Here is a 19,424-nt window from a genome sequence, read left to right as displayed (position 1 = left end):
CTTGGCAGTATTATTCGTGTGTGTATGTATATTATAATTTTTGAGTAAAGTTTGTGAGTCATGGAAATCAATGGTAAATGGTCATGGATAGTCATGGAAAGTCATGGAAATAAATGACAAATTTTCTGTGGTCACCCTGTTTAACATTAACTGTTAAAAATGGCTGGTTTACTGTTTGGAAATATTCAAATTATGATTTTGAAGTCAAATCCCGTTACTGTAGCTCTCTGTGAACTGAAACAGGAGAATGATTCGTTCTAAAAGAGTCGTTTCAGAGCCTAGTTCAGCTGATCTCTCCCTCCCCCCCGGTCGAACCCCTATTTGGCCCTAACTTTCCATGTCCCTAACTTGTCCCTATCTTTCCTAAACTCGTAGGTACAGAACCTATTGAATGTTGTTATATTGTGTTTACTTTAACACAATACACACATTAAATATTTTAACTGAATAAATCAACAGTTGGAATAGATCCCATGAAACACATGGGGTCACACTCACTTCATTCATTGAAACAACAGTCAAAAACCATCCAATAGCATCAAGTGTGGCAAAAAATATGTTTGACATACATCTTTATTGAAACTTATTATATTAGAAAGGTACTTCTGGAGCTTGAGCAAGTCAAATGGTATTTCTTAAACATATTCATTAAACTATATATTTACAATTTATTACATATACAAATGTACAAATGGTAGAATGTCTTTGATTTTAACAGAAAAGAATGTCTTTGTTATTCAGAATGCTGGTTTGTGTCAGTCCTGTCGGCCAGTTTCTAGGAAGCGCACTGAGTTGTTGTAGGTGAAGATGTAGGGAGCTTGCTCTGTGGGACAGTAGAACTTCTCCATCATATAGTCCAGGGCCTTTGTGGTCTTGTGACCAACAGGCTCTAGCATGTTATTCCATAACAGATTGGCCGCTGAAATCAAAATAGTCATGATTTTCATATTGCAACGTTTTAATAATTATCGATAATTTGGTTGCTTGTTGGGTGAACTGTTACAGTTACCAAGTCATCTTAATTTCAACATAGTTGGGTCTCGGTGTCTCAAAACCAAAAACGCTATAAGTGTCATTAACAACTAATTTTTTTTATTTCCCCTTATCTAATCCAGCAATAGTAGTCATATACCCCCGCTGCAGCAAACCTACCGACTAAGCGAATTTCCATTTGCCTGGATTGATTTTCAATTAATCTATTAAATTATCATTTATGTTTTACGACTACCTAGGTTAGCTGCTACAGGAAAACTAATAAAGTGTTTATTTTATCAAAATATCAATAGCTTAGTATGAAATAAGTAAATCCGCCAAGTTTGATAAAAAAATGTATCCATAAACAAGCCAACTACAACATTTTCCAATATTCTCCATAAGAATAACATTGGAATTGAAAATTAACAATTTTTTGAATTTTCTCCGTAACCAATCGCTTTACAAAAACACTTTTATATACACATTTTTTTTTTTTGAGCTCTTTAAAAAGGTCTGGAGAAAAATTGATAAATTTTGTGTTTTAAGGGTAAAAAATGAGAGAACCACATTTTGACCCCATTAAACGCTCCTTAAATCCCTGTTTCCATAGTATGATCATGGTGGTTCCCAAACTCGTTTGAATAAATATAGGTTTACACGTTTATACCAAACTTCATCAAAATCGGATCCTTTTTGCTCGAGTTATCGTGCTAACGGACACATATATACAGGGGTAGTAAGAAGTCTGGAGACCCCCTGTTAATTTTTTAACGGCCCATACTAGAAAAACTTAACTAGGTAGGTACACCTCGGGCATGTTATGAAGTACTTTTTGGGCATAACTGCCACTTGGTGTACATCCCCAAAATGGGGGATTTTGGGGGAAACTCAAAAAGGTAAGACCCATCGAGTGACCCCTCATTTTGTAGGTCCTGGTAAAAGAAAACCAGGTCTCTATCTCAATCCAGTAAAAAATGGCAGCCAACTGAAATCCTCAGAAGTTAAATTTAACTTACAGCTTTCCAAGTCTGGAGACCCTCTGTAAATTTTGTAACGGCTCACACTAGGAAAACTAAACTCTACACACCTTTATGGCATGTTATGAAGTACTTTTTGAGCCTAATTGTTACTTGGTTCCCAAACCCACTATTGGGGATTTTGGGGGATCTCAAAAATTTTAAATGTTAAGCCCCATCGAGTGACTTCTCATTTTGAAGGTTGTGATAAAAAAAAACTAACAATGCAAACTAGAGGTCTCTATCTCAATCCAGTAAAAAAATGGCAACTGATTGAAATCTTTAGAAATCAGAATTAACTTGAAATTTTATATTTATTTGGTTGCCATATTTTACTGTGTTAAGATAGAGACTTCTAGTTTGCGTTGTTAGTTTTCTTTTATTACGACCTTCAAAATGAGGGGTAACTTGATGGGGCTTAACATTTAACATTTTTGAGTTTGCCCCAAAATCCCCCATTTTGAGTTTGGGAACCAAGTAGCAATTAGGCTTAAAAAGTACTTCATAATATGCCATAAAGGTGTGTAGAGTTTAGTTTTCCTAGTATGAGCCGTTACAAAATTACAGGGGGTCTCCAGACTTTGAAAGGTGCAAGTTAAATTTAACTTCTGAGGATTTCAATTGGCTAACATTTTTTATTGGATTGAGATAGAGACCTCTAATTTGCGTTGTTGGTTTTCTTTTACCAGGACCTTCAAAATGAGGGGTCACTCGATGGGTCTTACAATTTGAGATGTTTGAGTTTCCCCCAAAATCCCCCATTTTGGGGATGTACACCAAGTGGCGGTTATGCCCAAAAAGTACTTCATAACATGCCCGAGGTTTCCCGAGCTAAGTTTTTCTAGTATGGGCCATTAAAAAATTAACAGGGGTTCTCCAGATTTCTTACTAACCCTGTATACAGGGTGATTTTTAAATGAGTTCCTACCCCCCCCCCCTACTATTTCTACATTTCTTAAGATATCGACCCCCGACCACGTCAGATCATTGTAGAGTAGGAAGTACTTCATTTTGACTGGGTATAAATTTTTGGCCGCCATCTTGGATACAAAGTTTTTTTTTTCAAATGTAAAGGTAGGGTTGTGACCCATTATTCCAAATTTTACGCTGATTTCAATGCCGCAATTATTTTTTTAAAATCTTGATCTGTTCTAAAGTTATTAGGACTTTTTAAAACTTTATTTTTAGCCCATTTTAACATTGTGCATTTACAAACTAAGACCATAATCTCAAAATAGTGCTAGATAAAGACAAGTATACACCACCATTCATTGTCGACCTATTTTCACTTGGCTATGACGGATGTATTTTTTTCGGCCGCCATCTTGGATCCGCCATTTTGAAATGTGACAAATTAATTTAAATATGAAAGTGGTGTTGTGACCCATCATTTTGAACTACTTTTTTATGCTGAACTCAATGCCGCAATCAGTTTTTCATGTTTGGTTTTTGAATTATTGAAATTTTAAATAAGATAATTTTAATATTTCATCAAGAAAGCTTGATAACCAAAAACGGATTGCGGCATTGAGTTCAGCATAAAAAGGTAGTTGAAAACGATGGGTCACAACACCACCTGCATATTTGAATTAATTTGTCACATTTCAAAATGGTGGATCCAAGATGGCGGCCAAAAAAAAAATACATCCGTCATAACCAAGTGAAAATAGGTCGACAATGAATGGTGGTGTATACTTATCTTTATCTATCACTATTTTGAGATTATGGTCTTAGTTTGTAAATGCACAATGTTAAAATGGGCAAAAAATAAAGTTATAAAAAGTCCTTATAACTTTAAAACGGATCAAGATTTTCAAAAACTATTTGCGGCATTGTAATCAGCGTGAAATTCTAGTTTGGAATAATGGGTCACAACCCTACCTTTACATTTGAAAAAAAAAACTTTGTATCCAATATGGCGGCCAAAAATTTATACCCAGTCAAAATGAAGTACTTAATACTCTACAATGATCTGACGTGGTCCGGACTTGATATCTCAAGAAATGTAGAAAAAAGTAGGGGGGGGAACTCATTTAAAACTCACCCTGTATATGTGTCCGTCGATAACTCCAGCAAAAGGATCTGATTTTGATGAATTTGGTGTAAACCTACATTTATTTAAACGAGTTCGGCAACCACTATGATCGGAATATGGAAACAGGGATTTAAGGAGCGTTTTATGGGGTAAAAATAGGTTTTTCCCATTTTTCAACCTAAAACATAAAATTTAGCAATATCATTCCAAACCATTTTTGTAGAGCTCAAAACAGCTTTTTACTAACCCTGTATATAAATATATATATACATATGAATTTGAACGGATGGTGTTTTTGGCCTCTGGGGACCTCAAAACAAAATACCCCCGCCGCAGCAAACCTGCAGACTAAGCGAATTTCTATTTGCTTGATTGGATTTCCACTAAAATGTCTCCTTAAAAATATCACATTTATTCCCTATTTAAATAACATTAGTTTAACGAGTACTTAGGTTGCTGCAACAGGGAGGGTAAAAAGGTGTTTTTTTGTAAAATGTTAATAGTTTAGTATGAAATAAATGCATTTTCCAAATTTGATCAAAATATGTTCATAAACAAGCAAACTAGAACAGTTTACTTATCCTACATAAGAATAACATGGGAATTTTAAATTTACAGTTTTTGGAATTTTCTCCGTAACCATTAGGCGCATAATAATGCTTCAATATACTAAATTATTTGTTTTTTTAATCTCTACAAAACGGTTTAGAAAGAAAATGCTAAATTTTAAGTTTTTATGATCAAAAATGGGAAAAACCAATTTTTACCCCATAAAACCCCCCATAAACCCCTGTTCCCATAGTCCGATCATGCTGGTTCGCGAACTCGTTTGAATAAACGTAGGTTTAGACGTTGGTACCAAATTTCATCAAAATCGAATGATTTTTGCTCCAGTTATCGCGCTAACGGACACATATATAAATATATATATATGAATTTGAACGGATGGTGTTTTTGGCCTCTAGGGACCTCAAAACGAAATAGTAAATCGGTCCCGGGTCCAGGTCTTGCCATGAGTATTACGGTAATAGCTTATTCCCTATATGGGAAATTTGCTAAAAGTAAATTGGTCACGGGACCAGGTCTTACTTTAAGACCTACAGTTACAGCTTATTCCCTATATGGGACCTACATTTAACAACACACCTATGTACACAAATCAGACAGTCAAATGTGACAGTTATTTGTTTCTAGCGAATTTCCCATATAGGGAATAAGCTATTACCGTAGTACTCATGGTAAGACCTGGACCCGGAACCGATTTAATTTTTCATTTTGAGGTCCCTTGAGGCCAAAAACACCGTCCGTTCAAATTCATATATATATATATATATATATTTATATAGACAAAATTCCAAAATCATATGATAATTTACTTATTTATTATTTACATTTCTATTTATTTACTAATTGTTCATAACTGTGATCATGGCCTAAGAGCCGAAACATGTAAGTTTATTCAATAAATTAATAACTTAAAAAAAGGGTACTAAATGTTTAATTATTCATTTCATTTATTAATATATTTATATATATATATGTGTCCGTTAGCGCGACAACTCGAGCAAAAATGATCTGATTTTGATGAAATTTGCTACAAACGTGTAAACCGACGTTTATTCGAACGAGTTCGCGATCCAGCATAATCGGACCATGGGAACGGGGGTTAATAGGGGGTTTTATGGGGTAAAAATGAAATTTTCCCATTTTTGACCCTAAAAACAAAAAGTTTTGCAATTTCTTTTTAAACGGTTTTGTAGAGCTTAAAAAAAGAAATAATTTAGTCTATTGAAGCGCTCTTGTATGCCTAACGGTCACAGAGAAAATTCAAAAATAGTGTAATTGAAAATTCCTATGTTATTCTTATGGAGAAAACTGTTGTAGTTTCATGGATATATATTGATAAAATTTGGTGCAAATTTATTTATTTCACCTTATACTATTGACGTATGGTCAAAAAACTTTTTACCTTCCCCGTAGCAGCAAACCTAAGCTCTCGTTAAATCTAATGTTATTTAAATAGGGAATAAATATGTCTTATTTATGGAAATATTTTAGTAAAAAATGTGATCAGACAAGTTGAAATTCCCTTAGTCTGCAGGTTTGCTGCGGCGGGGGTACAGTATTTTAGATTTATTAACATATTTAGTTTACAATTGCAGGCACCATAACTCTTGTACAGTATACACTTTCAATTTTGATAAAATTGTAAGCAAATAAATCTGTAAACTGACATCTATTAAAATTTGTTTGAAAGGGTAAAAATTTAAAACAATTTGAAAATTTTCAAAACTTCTTAAAATTTTATTTTAATTACCTGATCTTGCTGGTTTTGGAACTATTATTATTATCATTTTACTACAAAATAATATTACAACATACAAATTAACAAAAATAGAACATTTTTCAGTGTCCAAGAAAGTTTTTATTTTATGGCCTGAAACTGTTTATAGTTCCATTGAAAACATTTTTACTATATAAATCACTCCTGCTTGAATAGACTGTAACAAAAGTGACGAATGCATCCGTGTTAATGAACAGAATGGACTGTAATCTCAGGATGAGTACCCCCAAAGCAGAACAATGTGGGATATTGTGCAGAAAGACAAGGAGGGCTGCAAAATGCCCAGCCTGCCCGACTGGTTTTTTATAATTTTTTATTTATTTAGAAACAATTTTACTATTTTTTACAGATTAAGTTAGGGCCACATGGCCCTTTCTTACACTTAACATGTAGTATAAGTTTTTGCAGAAATTTGACAACTTTATTTTCTGCAGAAAAATTCTCTGTTCTACAAACAGTAACACTACAAAACGCCATGCATTACATAAATGAAAGCTTTGCCGCAACTTGCGGACTGCGTAAGCCCGAATAAAACTTTTGGATTTTTCCATGTCTGTTGCAGAATGTTTAAAAACTTTCTGCTTTGGGGAGGAGTACAAGCACTATTTCATACTGTTAAGCATTGTTATGCCACCTATCAATGAAAAGGACAAGTGAAAGTGATTTAAATTGTGTTGGAGTAACAAATGTCAAACCAAAATGATGGGTAAGTAATCTACTGAATACCCAGTAAGAACACGAACACACGAAAACGCACATTGACACAAACATTTAACATTAAAAAGACCGAGTACTCGGGAACACGAGACAGGTGACGCGACCGGGTGGAAGTTGTAGCTCGAACTGGTGGTCAGTGGATAACTGGTATGACGTCAGCCATTGTCTCCTTATCACTGCCGGCTCGCATTCATTCCTTCTCTCCTCCTCCCCCATCCAGTATTTTGATTGCGGTGTTATAGATGAACGAAACTATAGTTGCCACAAGCAGCATATTGGATTACTGAATGCAGGTATTTAAACCATTGTAAATATTCAAACGTAATCCGGAGGCTAACAACTCTTAAAAATACATCTTTTACTATAGGTTACCATTGTGAGCGGAGCAAATTGAAATTGTATTACAAATACATATGGTTTAAAATGTAAAAGACATCCTCCAAACTCCGTATAATACTTGGGGTTTCACCGTAGTCAAATGAATAATACAAATTACCACTACAAATGCAATTTTAATTATAATGTTATACGTTATTACATGATTATGCAACAAGTTCTTATTAAATACAGTTATATGAAATAAAAAACATAATTACAAATTTAAATAACTTATAATACAAAAATACAATAAATCCCTTCATTCTCTCGGTTATCCATAACATAAACATTGGTTGTTTCATATTATTTGTTGAGTTAAATATTTGGTTCCTTTTTAATTTAGCTTAGCACTTGCAATATTAACAAATTGTAAATATTTTCTTTGATAAAAATCTATATAATAATGCTAGAGAACGGTCAAGTTTATAATGTTTCTATTTAAAATTGAATTACACTATGATCTACAGTATTATATCATTGACTTTATATCTCTACACATATTTTATATTTAATTATTATCTTATTTGTTTGATTATTTATTTATTATTATTTTATTTATATAGCAAGTGTACAATGAAGTACAAAGTACGAGTCAAACATTGTTGAAAAACATTAAAATAGTTGTGCACAAATGTTTTGAACCTTGAAACCACGTTAAAAGTATAACGAAAATGCAATAATATTGTAGTGAATACTTACATAAAATTCCTTATACATCCAGACTCTCTGAATATTGTGACCGCCATTGATCATTAACTCAGATTTTCTTAAAAAATTATTGCAAAATTCTGTACACTTGCAGTAAGTGCAGCATAGAATTTCATTTGCAATGCAGACACAGTTTCTTATTTCATTATTCATTTTATTATGGAGTTAGGAGGCTGTGTTTTACATTTCAAATAATATGTATTCGTAATACAGTAATAGATTTTTCCTTATAAGGAATTACATATCGTTAGTTAATAGTTAGTCATGTAATTAACCAATTACACTATTATTTATCAACAGTTCCTATGAAAAAAAAATAGCTGTATAATGTACTAATGTAGATATTGTGAAACATATTTTTGTTATAACTTTTTTATTACTTAAGATACAATTTTGTACCTTTTATTAACCTTTTCTATTGGCCATTTTTTATTATTATTAAAACAACGTTTTGACTGATGCTACATCTTGTTCCGTTATCGAGATATAGTCGTTTCAATGAAAAGCGCGTTCCGCATCTTTGTCCCCCTCCCCCAAGTTCTTGACCACCTGAAAAGTAGGCGACGTGCATATTTTTCATCACCACAGTCCGTATTATAACTGACAGCAAAGATATTTGATATTACTTCCTTGCAACACTCACAAATTAATTCTACTTTTGGTAAAAAAAACAACAAATAGTCCATTTTTACATATTTTATACAATAACTTTTTATTAGAGATACGACCTCGAACCTAATAACCATTATTGTAGTCGACATATTTAGGATTATAACGACGTTATAACCTATGTTCTATCTTTTACCGTTTTCGAGATATCAGCGTTGTAACGCATAGCGCTCCCTGCCATGTTGGGCGCTCCACGCAAACTGACCAGGCTGGTCCCGCACGACCCTTTTAAAATCTTATTAGTGACGGTTGCGTGAACGCCATAGTTCAATAATAACATTAATAAAATTATAATCTGATGTATAAACTTACTCGTTTACGTTAATGGCATTGATTCAACAAACATCTCTGTATTTGTCCCATCTTAAATGGACAATGTTTACGGTTTATACTTAAGTTACTTGGTATTTTGTTTATAGCTCAAAACCCGTAAAATTGTCTGTTCTAGATGGGACAGAACAACAGAAATGTTTGTTAAATTTATGTTATTAATGTACCTAAATGTGTAAATTAATATATCAGAATATAATTGTATTAATGTTAATATTGAACTATGGCGTTCACAGAAGCGTCGCTAATAAGATTTTAAAATGGTCGTGCGGGACCAGCTGGTAATGGCCCTGCAGGTCAGTTTGGGCTGCCTCAAGTTAGGGTGGCGAGGACTATACATGTACATGGCACAGCATGCAATTTTTTATATCGGCACGTCCACACACTTGATCTTCAGTGTAGTCTGCAATGTGCCAAATTACATCTACTGTTCATACAATTAAATGCAGAACACACACATATGGCTTGTTGTAGTATATAGTTCACTAATTATTAAACAATAGAAACTATACAACACTTGGTGGCCTATATGACTGGGTACTTTGTTTACCCCTTAGTCTATTATATGCCCTGCTATTATAATTTTTTCATAAAATATTGTATTTAGAAAGATAATCTTTCTAAATACGGTTGTTTTGTTGTACAGTTCTATGTTTTGTTTTCATGTTAGTTTGTCCCGCTCAATTGGCAAACCTGAGACTACATACCTATAGTATTAAATTAAATACTTGAGTAAAATTTATGTTGTGTTGTTGTGTAAGTTGTATACTGTTAATACTGTTCAATGAAATGGCGACTTAAATTTTGATATAATTTATTTTGATTATGCTGGTAAAGTTCAAAATAAAAACAATATGTTAAAATAAAACAATGTTTTTAGTATCAATGTCACACATTTTCCGAACATCATGTCGAGACTAAGCAACACGGGGAGTATGTTTTATCTATGATCATATCTTTATGCTTTGTTGATTATAATCTGAGAGAAGACCCACTATCCTATCCTACTATATGTCTTTTGCGTCTTCATAATTCTGTATTCTTCGATGCCAAAGTGTTTCCAAGGTGGTAATCGCATTACACTCACCCATAGCATGGCCCTTCTGGCTGAAGTGGAAGCAGTCGTAAGTGACATAGGAGATGTCAATCGCATGTTTATACCTCTGGTGAGGCTCCAGTGGTGCATTGAACAGCTTTATGAAAGGCTGGATCACTACTGTGAAGTCCTGTTTTTGATTGTATCGTCCACTTGATACCTAAAAGAAGACAGAATTTTAACCTAATGTTATAACTAGTAGAACCCCGTCGAAATCGACGGTTAATCTTGGGGTTTTATGTAAATTCAGCTAATTGCGATGGATAGAGTGAAGTCATTAAAATCTTAGTTAATGAAGGGAGGATAAGCAATAATAAGTATGTCGATTGTGTTCCCTAAAAAACGTGATTGATGAATTCGTTTAGGCTAACACAATATTTCCTACCTTTTTATCGGCTTTAGGTTGCCCAAAAGGTTTTTTAGGAGTCTTATAATTGTTTGTTCATGAGATTGTTTCATACCAAAGCCACTTCCACTATATGGGAGAATGAGTTCATATAATTAGTCTATCATGTTACGGAAAGAGTCAATATTTATTACTAACCACTAATTCCATCTGCTTTAGGAAAATCATTCAGATTGTATCCGGATTTATAAGTAATCGTCATCTTTGGTCATAAAAATACAGAATTCTGTCAGCATATTAAATCAGTTTTTTTGTTTGATAAAAATATCTGATTCTCCAGAAAACAGTAACATTCTTACTTCTTCGATCTCAGCAATTTTAATTCCTTCTCTTGCCACATCGACCCATGTATTTAATCATCCTGTTCTTACTTGATGATTCATTAACTTATGGGGTAGTTTTGCCTTGGCCATATAGATCACATAAAGCTGTGCATGTATTTCGTGGATTGGAATTAACCATAATTGTAGGAAATTTTATCTAATCTTGAACATTTGCGGAACCAAATCCATAACCTAGTCCAGCCTTTGTAACAAATTATGCAAATGCGATGAGATGTGATGACACTGTTGTGTTTCCGAATGTTTTGTATGTAGTGAGGTTTAGATGGGTTGTTCGACCGAGCTACATGTGTACATCAAAGTAAAAACCGTTTACACATTTTTTTAAATACCTGAATTGACATTAGTTCACCTACTTTACCAAAAACCATAGAGTCCGTAGTTAGCCTATTCCAAAACTTGAACACAGCTCTCATCCTCAACGTACTCATCTATGACACAATTTTCAACCCGATTATCAAAAACTTTTATTCCAATAAATGAATCTCAGGTGTTCTTTCTTGAATTTAAAAATAAATGGTGATTGAAAGTAGGAAAAAAGGCAAGTGCTAACCTTATATATAAGCTAACCCGATAAGGAATAGTTATATGTTCTTTTGAAATTAATATGTCACACTTATTTCATAATTTAAAATTTTCTAAGAGCAATAAAGCATAGCTTTTTGAACAAAACATTTAAAATGTATCATAAATTCATCATTTTGTCGAAACTATAAAAAAACTTGCCATGCAGTGGAGAATCCATTTAAAATCATAAATAATAATGTAAACATTTAATTTTGACAGTTTCAGTAGACCTTTGAATACAATTTTAATATTAACAGCTGGTTCATTAAAAGTAGGGTAAAATTATCCATATGGATGAAATGTAAACAAAATTGCAGAGTGAACTTTAAAGGCCTCTGGGGCAGAGCCCCAAGGAAATTTACCTTGTTCCTCTTTTGAGGGCTCTCCTACAGACCAATACCTTTCTTTAGACACCCCTACCAAGTTTCTACGCCCAGCCGTTCTCTCAAATTAGCTGTGACAGAAACCTCGTTTTCCTCCATAAGAATAACATGGGATGGGAATTTAAAGGCCACTGGGGCAGAGCCCCGAGGGAATTCTCCATGTTTCTCTTTTGATGGCTCATCTACACACCAAGATCTTTCTTTAGACACCTCTACCGAGTTTCTACGCCCAGCCGTTCTCTCAAAATAGCTGTCACAAAGAAAAACAGTTTCAAATTAATATATAGATAGTCCAGTAAAATAAGACATGACGGTATGCAAAAGGTTGGGTAGTTTTGATTTTTTTATATGTTTGTTAGTGTTGGGCCCATAACAAAAAATCCAAGTTATCCACCTCGAGGTACCACGGTGCTCCACGGGGCGCGCCACTTGTTAACGAAATAGCAAAAATTTGACCATTCCTTAGGTTTTTCAATCTATCTCGTGAACGGTTTTTTTACTAAAAGTATTACTTTATTAAATTAAAGGAGGATAAATTTGTATAAAATATATGTATAAATATGTATAAAATATGTATAAAAATTGTGATTTTTCCAATATTTCCACAGTTTAATTGTTTGAAGCAAACACCGAATGGATTTAGTGAGTATGCTAGTTTATTTGCTATTAACAAAAAAACCAAAAGTTTGAATAAAATACTCCCGTCACAGCAAAACCTGTAGACTAAGCGATTTTCCATTATTTTGCCTGATTTGATTTTCATAAACCTATTTAAATAAGATTAGGTTTAACGAGTACCTAGGTTTGCAGCCATAGGGAGGGTGATAAAGTATATTTTTTTATTAAAATTATTAAAATATGGTAAGAAACAAATAAACTTACCAATTAAAAAAAAAATGTATCCCCCAACAGGAAAACTACAACGGTTAACAATATTCTTCATAAAATAACATGGTGATTTTAACTTTGCATTTTTTTAAATATTCTCCGTAACCAATAACTGTAAAAAACATTTTACGTAGGCCTACTTAATTATTTGTTTTCTAAGCTCTACAAAATGGTTTAAAAAAACATTGCAAAATATAATGTTTTAAGGGTCAAAAATTAAAAAAATCAGTTCTTACTGATAAAACCCCCATAAAGCAACCGTTCCCATGGCTCGATCATGCTTCGCGAACTCGTTTCAATAAATGTAGGTTTACAAGCCAAAAAATTGACCTTCAAAATATACCTTCAACGGCAAAACTGCTCTTCTCAAATCTAATGACAATGAAGCTGTCAAAAGTTTATACAAAAAGATTTAAGCTAAGCTTTGGGTACAATACTTAATACTTAATACTACTTAATACTTAATACTGTGTGGGAGAGCAACCCAAATAAACAATGACAACAGTATAGAAATAGAAGGGTACAACTTTAAAAAAGTAAACAACTTCACTTATTTGGGAGTAATGCTGACGAATAATAATGAAGAAGATATGGAAATACAACAAAGAATAAATGCAGCACACATAAGTTTATCAGCATCCCACAAACTATTAAGCTCTCGAATACCATCACACAAAACAAAACTCCGTATATATAAAACCATTATTAAGACCAGTTCTGTTATACGGCTCAGAAAATTGGGTGTTAAGTAAAAAAACAGAAAAACGTTTAATAGTATTTAAGAACAAAATATTGAGAAAAATATATGGTCCAACCTTTGAAGATGGAGAGTGGAGGATAAAACACAATGCGGAGTTGAGGCAATTATATATGGACCCAGACATAGTGGCCGAGGTGAGAGGTAGGAGAATGAGATGGGCTGGCCATTTACTAAGGAAAGAGGACGACTCCTTAGTCAAGAACGTCCTTTTGAACAAGCAGAAGACCACCAGGAAGGCCCAAGTTGAGATGGCGAGACCAGGTTAGAAAAGACCTAAGAAGACTGGGAAGAAGGGAAAATGGATAGAAAAATCTGGAGGCAGTGTGTTGGCGAGGCAAAGTACCACCTTGGGTACCAAGAGCCACGGCAGTAAGTAAGTAAGTAATACTTAATACTACTTAATACTTTATACTTAACTGTCACAAATTTATCCTCCTTTAATTTAATAAAGTAATACTTTCAGTAAAACCAACCGTTCGTGAGATAGATTGAAAAACCAAAGGAATGGTCAAATTTTTGCTATTTCGTTAACAAGTGGCGCGCCCCGTGGAGCGCCGTGGTACCTCGAGGTGGATAACTTGGATTTTATGTTATGGGCCCAACACTAACAACATATCCAAAAATCAAAACTACCCGTGCCTTTTGCACAGCAACCCCTTATTTTCTTGACATATTTACTGGACTATAAGGTCGTTTTTGAAATTGGTAACTGATACCGTTTTGTGTATCAAATACGGTATTCAACCAGTACCTGATTTCTAGAACTTGAGTTTAATCCCACTGGAAGAAGTGGTAATTCACCCTCCTTGTCATCCACTATTACACCAACTCCTTCTCCCCATAGACATAATCCTTTTATTTGATTTATTTGTGTTTTCTGCGAACTACGCCATATGGAATTTTTACGTTTTGAAAGGGAACGGTCCAAACCCCGGTCTTGTGACTTAAGGTTGATATTTTTGTTATATAGCATCTCACCCTACACTCATTTCAATTCATACTTGGCTTAAAATACCTACATTCGTATGGTCAACATTTTAAAGTTAAGTATTATAAAGTAAGCTCAATTAGCTTAATTCTTGTCCAAAAACAAATGGCACCTGGGTCTGAAAACGATCTAGGCTGGAATTAAACCAGCAACCCTCGGATTTGAAGACGAGCACTATAACCACTCGGCTACCCAGAATATTCTTGTTCTTATGGCTTGATCCGCAAAACAGAGAGGAGTAAGATAAATAGCATTAGTCGTTAATGACAAATATACCCTAAAATAGTTTGAATTAAAACTTCTAAGTATTAACATAGATCTTTAGGTAGAGTAAGATATCCAATAACTAGTTACACCTCTGTACCCTTAAAATCCAGCCCTGGTTTCAACTATTAGTAATTCAAGCAGATAAATTATTACTACTAAGCTACATTACATTATATTACTAGTTTCACCTGACATACTTGTGGGTTTTATTACTACTGTACTATGAACCGGCTACGGAATAAAATTACCTTTTGCATTAATATTTCGTATAGTAACAGTTATTACAGACTAATTCCATTCATATTTTAGGGTCTGACCTACGGGAGGTATAAATGAGGCGACGATGACATCATAGTTCAAAATTCCTCCGTGAACAGCGCTGTAGTAGAGAGCACAGTGTGTAATTTTTATTTCACTATTAGTTTTTGCCAACAGTGTCATTTGGAGGCTTCTGATTGGCTTCTGATCCATGACGTCATACTTAATTATAAAATTAAGAAAAATTAGGCCATGATGTTTTGACAATTATATTAGTTTTGTCTGCCGTCTTTAATGCTCAATTTCATTTTGTAAACTAAAAAGTATATACTAAAGATATAAAAATAAAGTTTTCTTTATTATTTCACAAAAAATAAATCCTTATTGGCATTACTACTTATAAGTTAAGGATTTATTTTTAGTTTCGTTTACTATAGTAAATGATTCATAATTTCTAACTTTTTATAGTAGACAGTTTCTTTAATATTTCGGGGAGCAAGCTGGTCTCAGAGTGGTTAAAGCGCGGGACTCCGGTTCCTGGGGTCCCGGGTTCAAATCCCACCAAATCACCAATGGATTTTATCTAAGTGATTATGCCCCTAGGTCTAGCCTGAAGTAAACAATTCCGGGATCGTGGTTAGCATACTAGGACAAAAAAAAATCAAAAGCTTTTGATAAGGGACAACAATATTTCTAAAGTTTATAACAGCTTATGTTAGTGTTCTTAATGATTTATTGTGAGTGAATATAGAAGGATTTGTGATTTGATGTTAAGAAGATTTACCTAAAAATATGTTCATTTAAATTTAATAATTAGTAGTTTTGAAACTTCAGATTGAAATTTAAAATATAAAAAAAGATATGTAAATAAGGGAGATGAAGGTAAATGATGTGAAAATGTTATTTAAAAATTTGGTAAGTTTTTCCATGGATAAAATTTACTTGATACTTACTTACTTGATACTTGTGTGCTGCGTCGTTGACCGACTACATACTCCCTTAGGTTTTTCTCATATCGGCATACACAATATTTAAAATTAATCAAAACCAAAATGGTGGTTACCACTACTTACCAGATGTAAAAGCCACAAACGTGTCTATAAAGACCATAAAGGTTAAATTTTGTTACTAAAAGCGTTGGCGGATGTGTAACTATGTTAGGCCGGTTTTATGCACCGCGACAGTCGAGAGTCACGAGTCGCGGCGCGCAGAGGTGCCCATCCCCCCCAAACCCAGAGGCGCAATCCCCCCCCCCCAAGCAAAAGGAGTAGTCCCCCCCAAATGTATGCTGCCGTCTATTTAAACCTACCCTCCCCTCACCAATTTATCTGACAATTTTCCCTTTACCTCATAAAACAAGCATTTAAAGTATTTTAGTAAACTTGAGGTATGTAATAGGAGGGTCAAATATTGTAAAGAGGAAGTGTTTGGCAATGTTGTGTGAGTAGGCTGGTAGTGTTGTTAAACAATAACTTGTTGTGCTGACCTACTGAAGGCTGTTGCTTTAAGTAGGCCAGTGCACTTGATCAGGGGGTCAGTTTTGGTGTGTAGTGTTTGTGTGGTGCACCAGAGGACGGGGTCCTGCTGGGGGAGCTGGAGCCCAAGGCCCTTGGCCTTGGGTCCAGGTAAGAAAATGTTAAGGGTTTTCAAAATTGGTGTTTAGAGTCTTTTCCAAATTGGGGTTTCTGTTTCTAACTAAATGATTTATACAGTTCCAGTCTACTCTACCTTTTTGATTGTTAGTTTAGCTTTGTGTTCTTTGTGTTGTTTTGAGTAATTTATAAAGTTGGGTTTTGTAAGCGAGTGCTGAGTTTCATTCCTGAGCTACGTCACCCAAAGTAGCGGTAGGTATTCCAAGAGGAATACGACCGTTACAAGGGTGACGTAGCTCAGGAATGAAATTCTCTGTGACCTGACCTTGCTGAGTGCTGACCGTGTTTTGTTACAATGTTTACCTTTTAATACTGATGCTCTAGAGTTTGCTTTGGGAAATCAGCAATGCATGAATGTTTTATTTTGGGAACAAATTTTTGTTTTTACAGGTGATAGATTGTTGGAGAAATTTTAAAAGGGAAATTGGTTTTGCTTACGGGTTAGATAGTAACGATTTGGGCCCAAATCATTTTTTCCAGCAATTTTTTTTAATGCATTTTCATTGGAAAATTATATATGCCGTTTTTAAGTGTATTTTTGATATAACACATTGAAGCTAAAATTTAACTTGTTTTTAATATGTAAGCAAACATAATTTCACTCAATGTTATGAGGAGAAATGACCAAAATGTTGGTAAACTTTTAAACATAAATTATGTAAGCTATATTGAATGGGGTAGTTTGAAAATTTTAAACTATTATTTTGAGAATGATAAATTGTGTTTGTGTTTTAAAAATGCTATGGGGAAGTCCAATTTTATTGGAAGATGATTTTGTTTTGTTTTTTCTTTGTTTATACTATTTTAGAGATAAATTATATCATATTGCACAAAGGTGGCAACTGTATTGGGAAATAATGTTTTAAATTTTGCAATAGTTTCCTCTAGTAAAATTAAACAGTCTGGCAAATTTTGAAGACAAGACGGATTATGTATTAAAAGAATATTTTATTGAGATATATTTTGGTTTTTAGATTTTTAATTATCAGGGACTTCAGTGGGAGACAAATTGTTTACAGTATTTTATTTTTGATTCAGACTTAAATTACAAAGTACCGGATATGAGAGACAACTGTTAAACTATTCCTTGTTTCGAATGTTTAAAAAGGTCATACTTGAAGAGTTAAAAGTAAACCATTTAGAAATTATATATAATGTTTTGTTATTTAATCGTATAGGCCTATGATTTGTTAAGGTAACACATTCCAAACACTTCTCTTAGTTTCAATAATTTTTGTTTTAATGTTGGTTGTTTTGTTTTGTTCTTAATGTGAATTTGAGAATTTATTTGAGAGTCTAGATCGTCTTTTATAAATCATATATTGTGTTTGTAAGTTATACATTTTGAGTAGGCTTCCTATTTACCCATCCCCACTGACCAACTGTAGACAAGGCTACAAGAACTTCATGATTTGCCGTGTTATCTTCAACATTGTGATCGGGGGAAGAGACTTTGTCAAACTCAATGAAAACTGGGGAAACGCAGCTGGGGGCAAGGGCTTTTAAGAAGAGGAGAACTTCAGGCTGCAGTACACTCAATCAATGGCAAAAGCAGTCCAACATCATCGTCAACCAAAGTTGATTCATCATCAATGCTGTCAAGGAACGCTGGATGGACTACAGACTATAGACACCGAAGTGAGAGACATCGCAGAAGACATGGCTGAGGTCAAACATCTGAAGACCAACAACTGTTCGAGGAGGCTTTATCGACGCAACTGCTGAGGAAGTAAGCAAACAGTTGGTCAGTTCTTCCCCTCCTAAACCTTATTTTAATTTTGTTTAGGCACAATTTTAAAAGATTTTAATCGTTTTTGTTATTCATTTTTTTCTCTCTGGGTGGATGTATCTATGTAGTTGAGACGCTGGGGACATCGTCTGGAGGAAATGGGGGGATGTAATAGGAGGGTCAAATATTGTAAAGAGGAAGTGTTTGGCAATGTTGTGTGAGTAGGCTGGTAGTGTTGTTAAACAATAACTTGTTGTGCTGACCTACTGAAGGCTGTTGCTTTAAGTAGGCCAGTGCACTTGATCAGGGGGTCAGTTTTGGTGTGTAGTGTTTGTGTGGTGCACCAGAGGACGGGGTCCTGCTGGGGGAGCTGGAGCCCAAGGCCCTTGGCCTTGGGTCCAGGTAAGAAAATGTTAAGGGTTTTCAAAATTGGTGTTTAGAGTCTTTTCCAAATTGGGGTTTCTGTTTCTAACTAAATGATTTATACAGTTCCAGTCTACTCTACCTTTTTGATTGTTAGTTTAGCTTTGTGTTCTTTGTGTTGTTTTGAGTAATTTATAAAGTTGGGTTTTGTAAGCGAGTGCTGAGTTTCATTCCTGAGCTACGTCACCCAAAGTAGCGGTAGGTATTCCAAGAGGAATACGACCGTTACAGGTACGAAAAACAAACTTGCTGATAATCAAAATTAAATGTTTAATATGAAACGTCATTTAACAATACATCAAATAAATCTAACTAATGGACGAATTAGAATTTTTTCAATTTACAATTCAGAATCTGTATTGTCAGCCAATATGTGTGCTCAGTATTGCAATTGCAATAGACAACGTCTTCAAAACGTACAACAATATAGGCCTACTCGGTGAATTACTCTACTCCAACACAGTACTGTAACTGTACAATATATTAGGTGGAGT

General features: G+C 34.2%; 1 protein-coding gene across 1 annotated transcript in view; it reads right to left on the bottom strand.

Annotated features, from left to right (window-relative positions):
* Positions 1-616: 616 nt before the first annotated feature.
* Positions 617-19,424, bottom strand: part of LOC128983586 (phospholipase B1, membrane-associated-like) — a 154,945-nt gene continuing 136,137 nt past the window's right edge. The window contains exons 7-8 of the mRNA XM_054402921.1: positions 10,260-10,428; positions 617-919 (exon numbers count right to left, since the gene is read on the bottom strand). Of these exons, the coding sequence (XP_054258896.1) occupies positions 756-919; positions 10,260-10,428 (333 nt within the window). The 3' untranslated portion in view covers positions 617-755. The remainder of the gene's footprint in view (positions 920-10,259; positions 10,429-19,424) is intronic.

Source organism: Macrosteles quadrilineatus, unplaced genomic scaffold, assembly GCF_028750875.1.
Source record: "Macrosteles quadrilineatus isolate MER2022 unplaced genomic scaffold, UCM_ALF_1.0 Scaffold_1__1_contigs__length_201487025, whole genome shotgun sequence".
Lineage (NCBI taxonomy): Eukaryota > Metazoa > Arthropoda > Insecta > Hemiptera > Cicadellidae > Macrosteles > Macrosteles quadrilineatus.
This window is presented reverse-complemented; position numbering and strand designations above follow the sequence as displayed.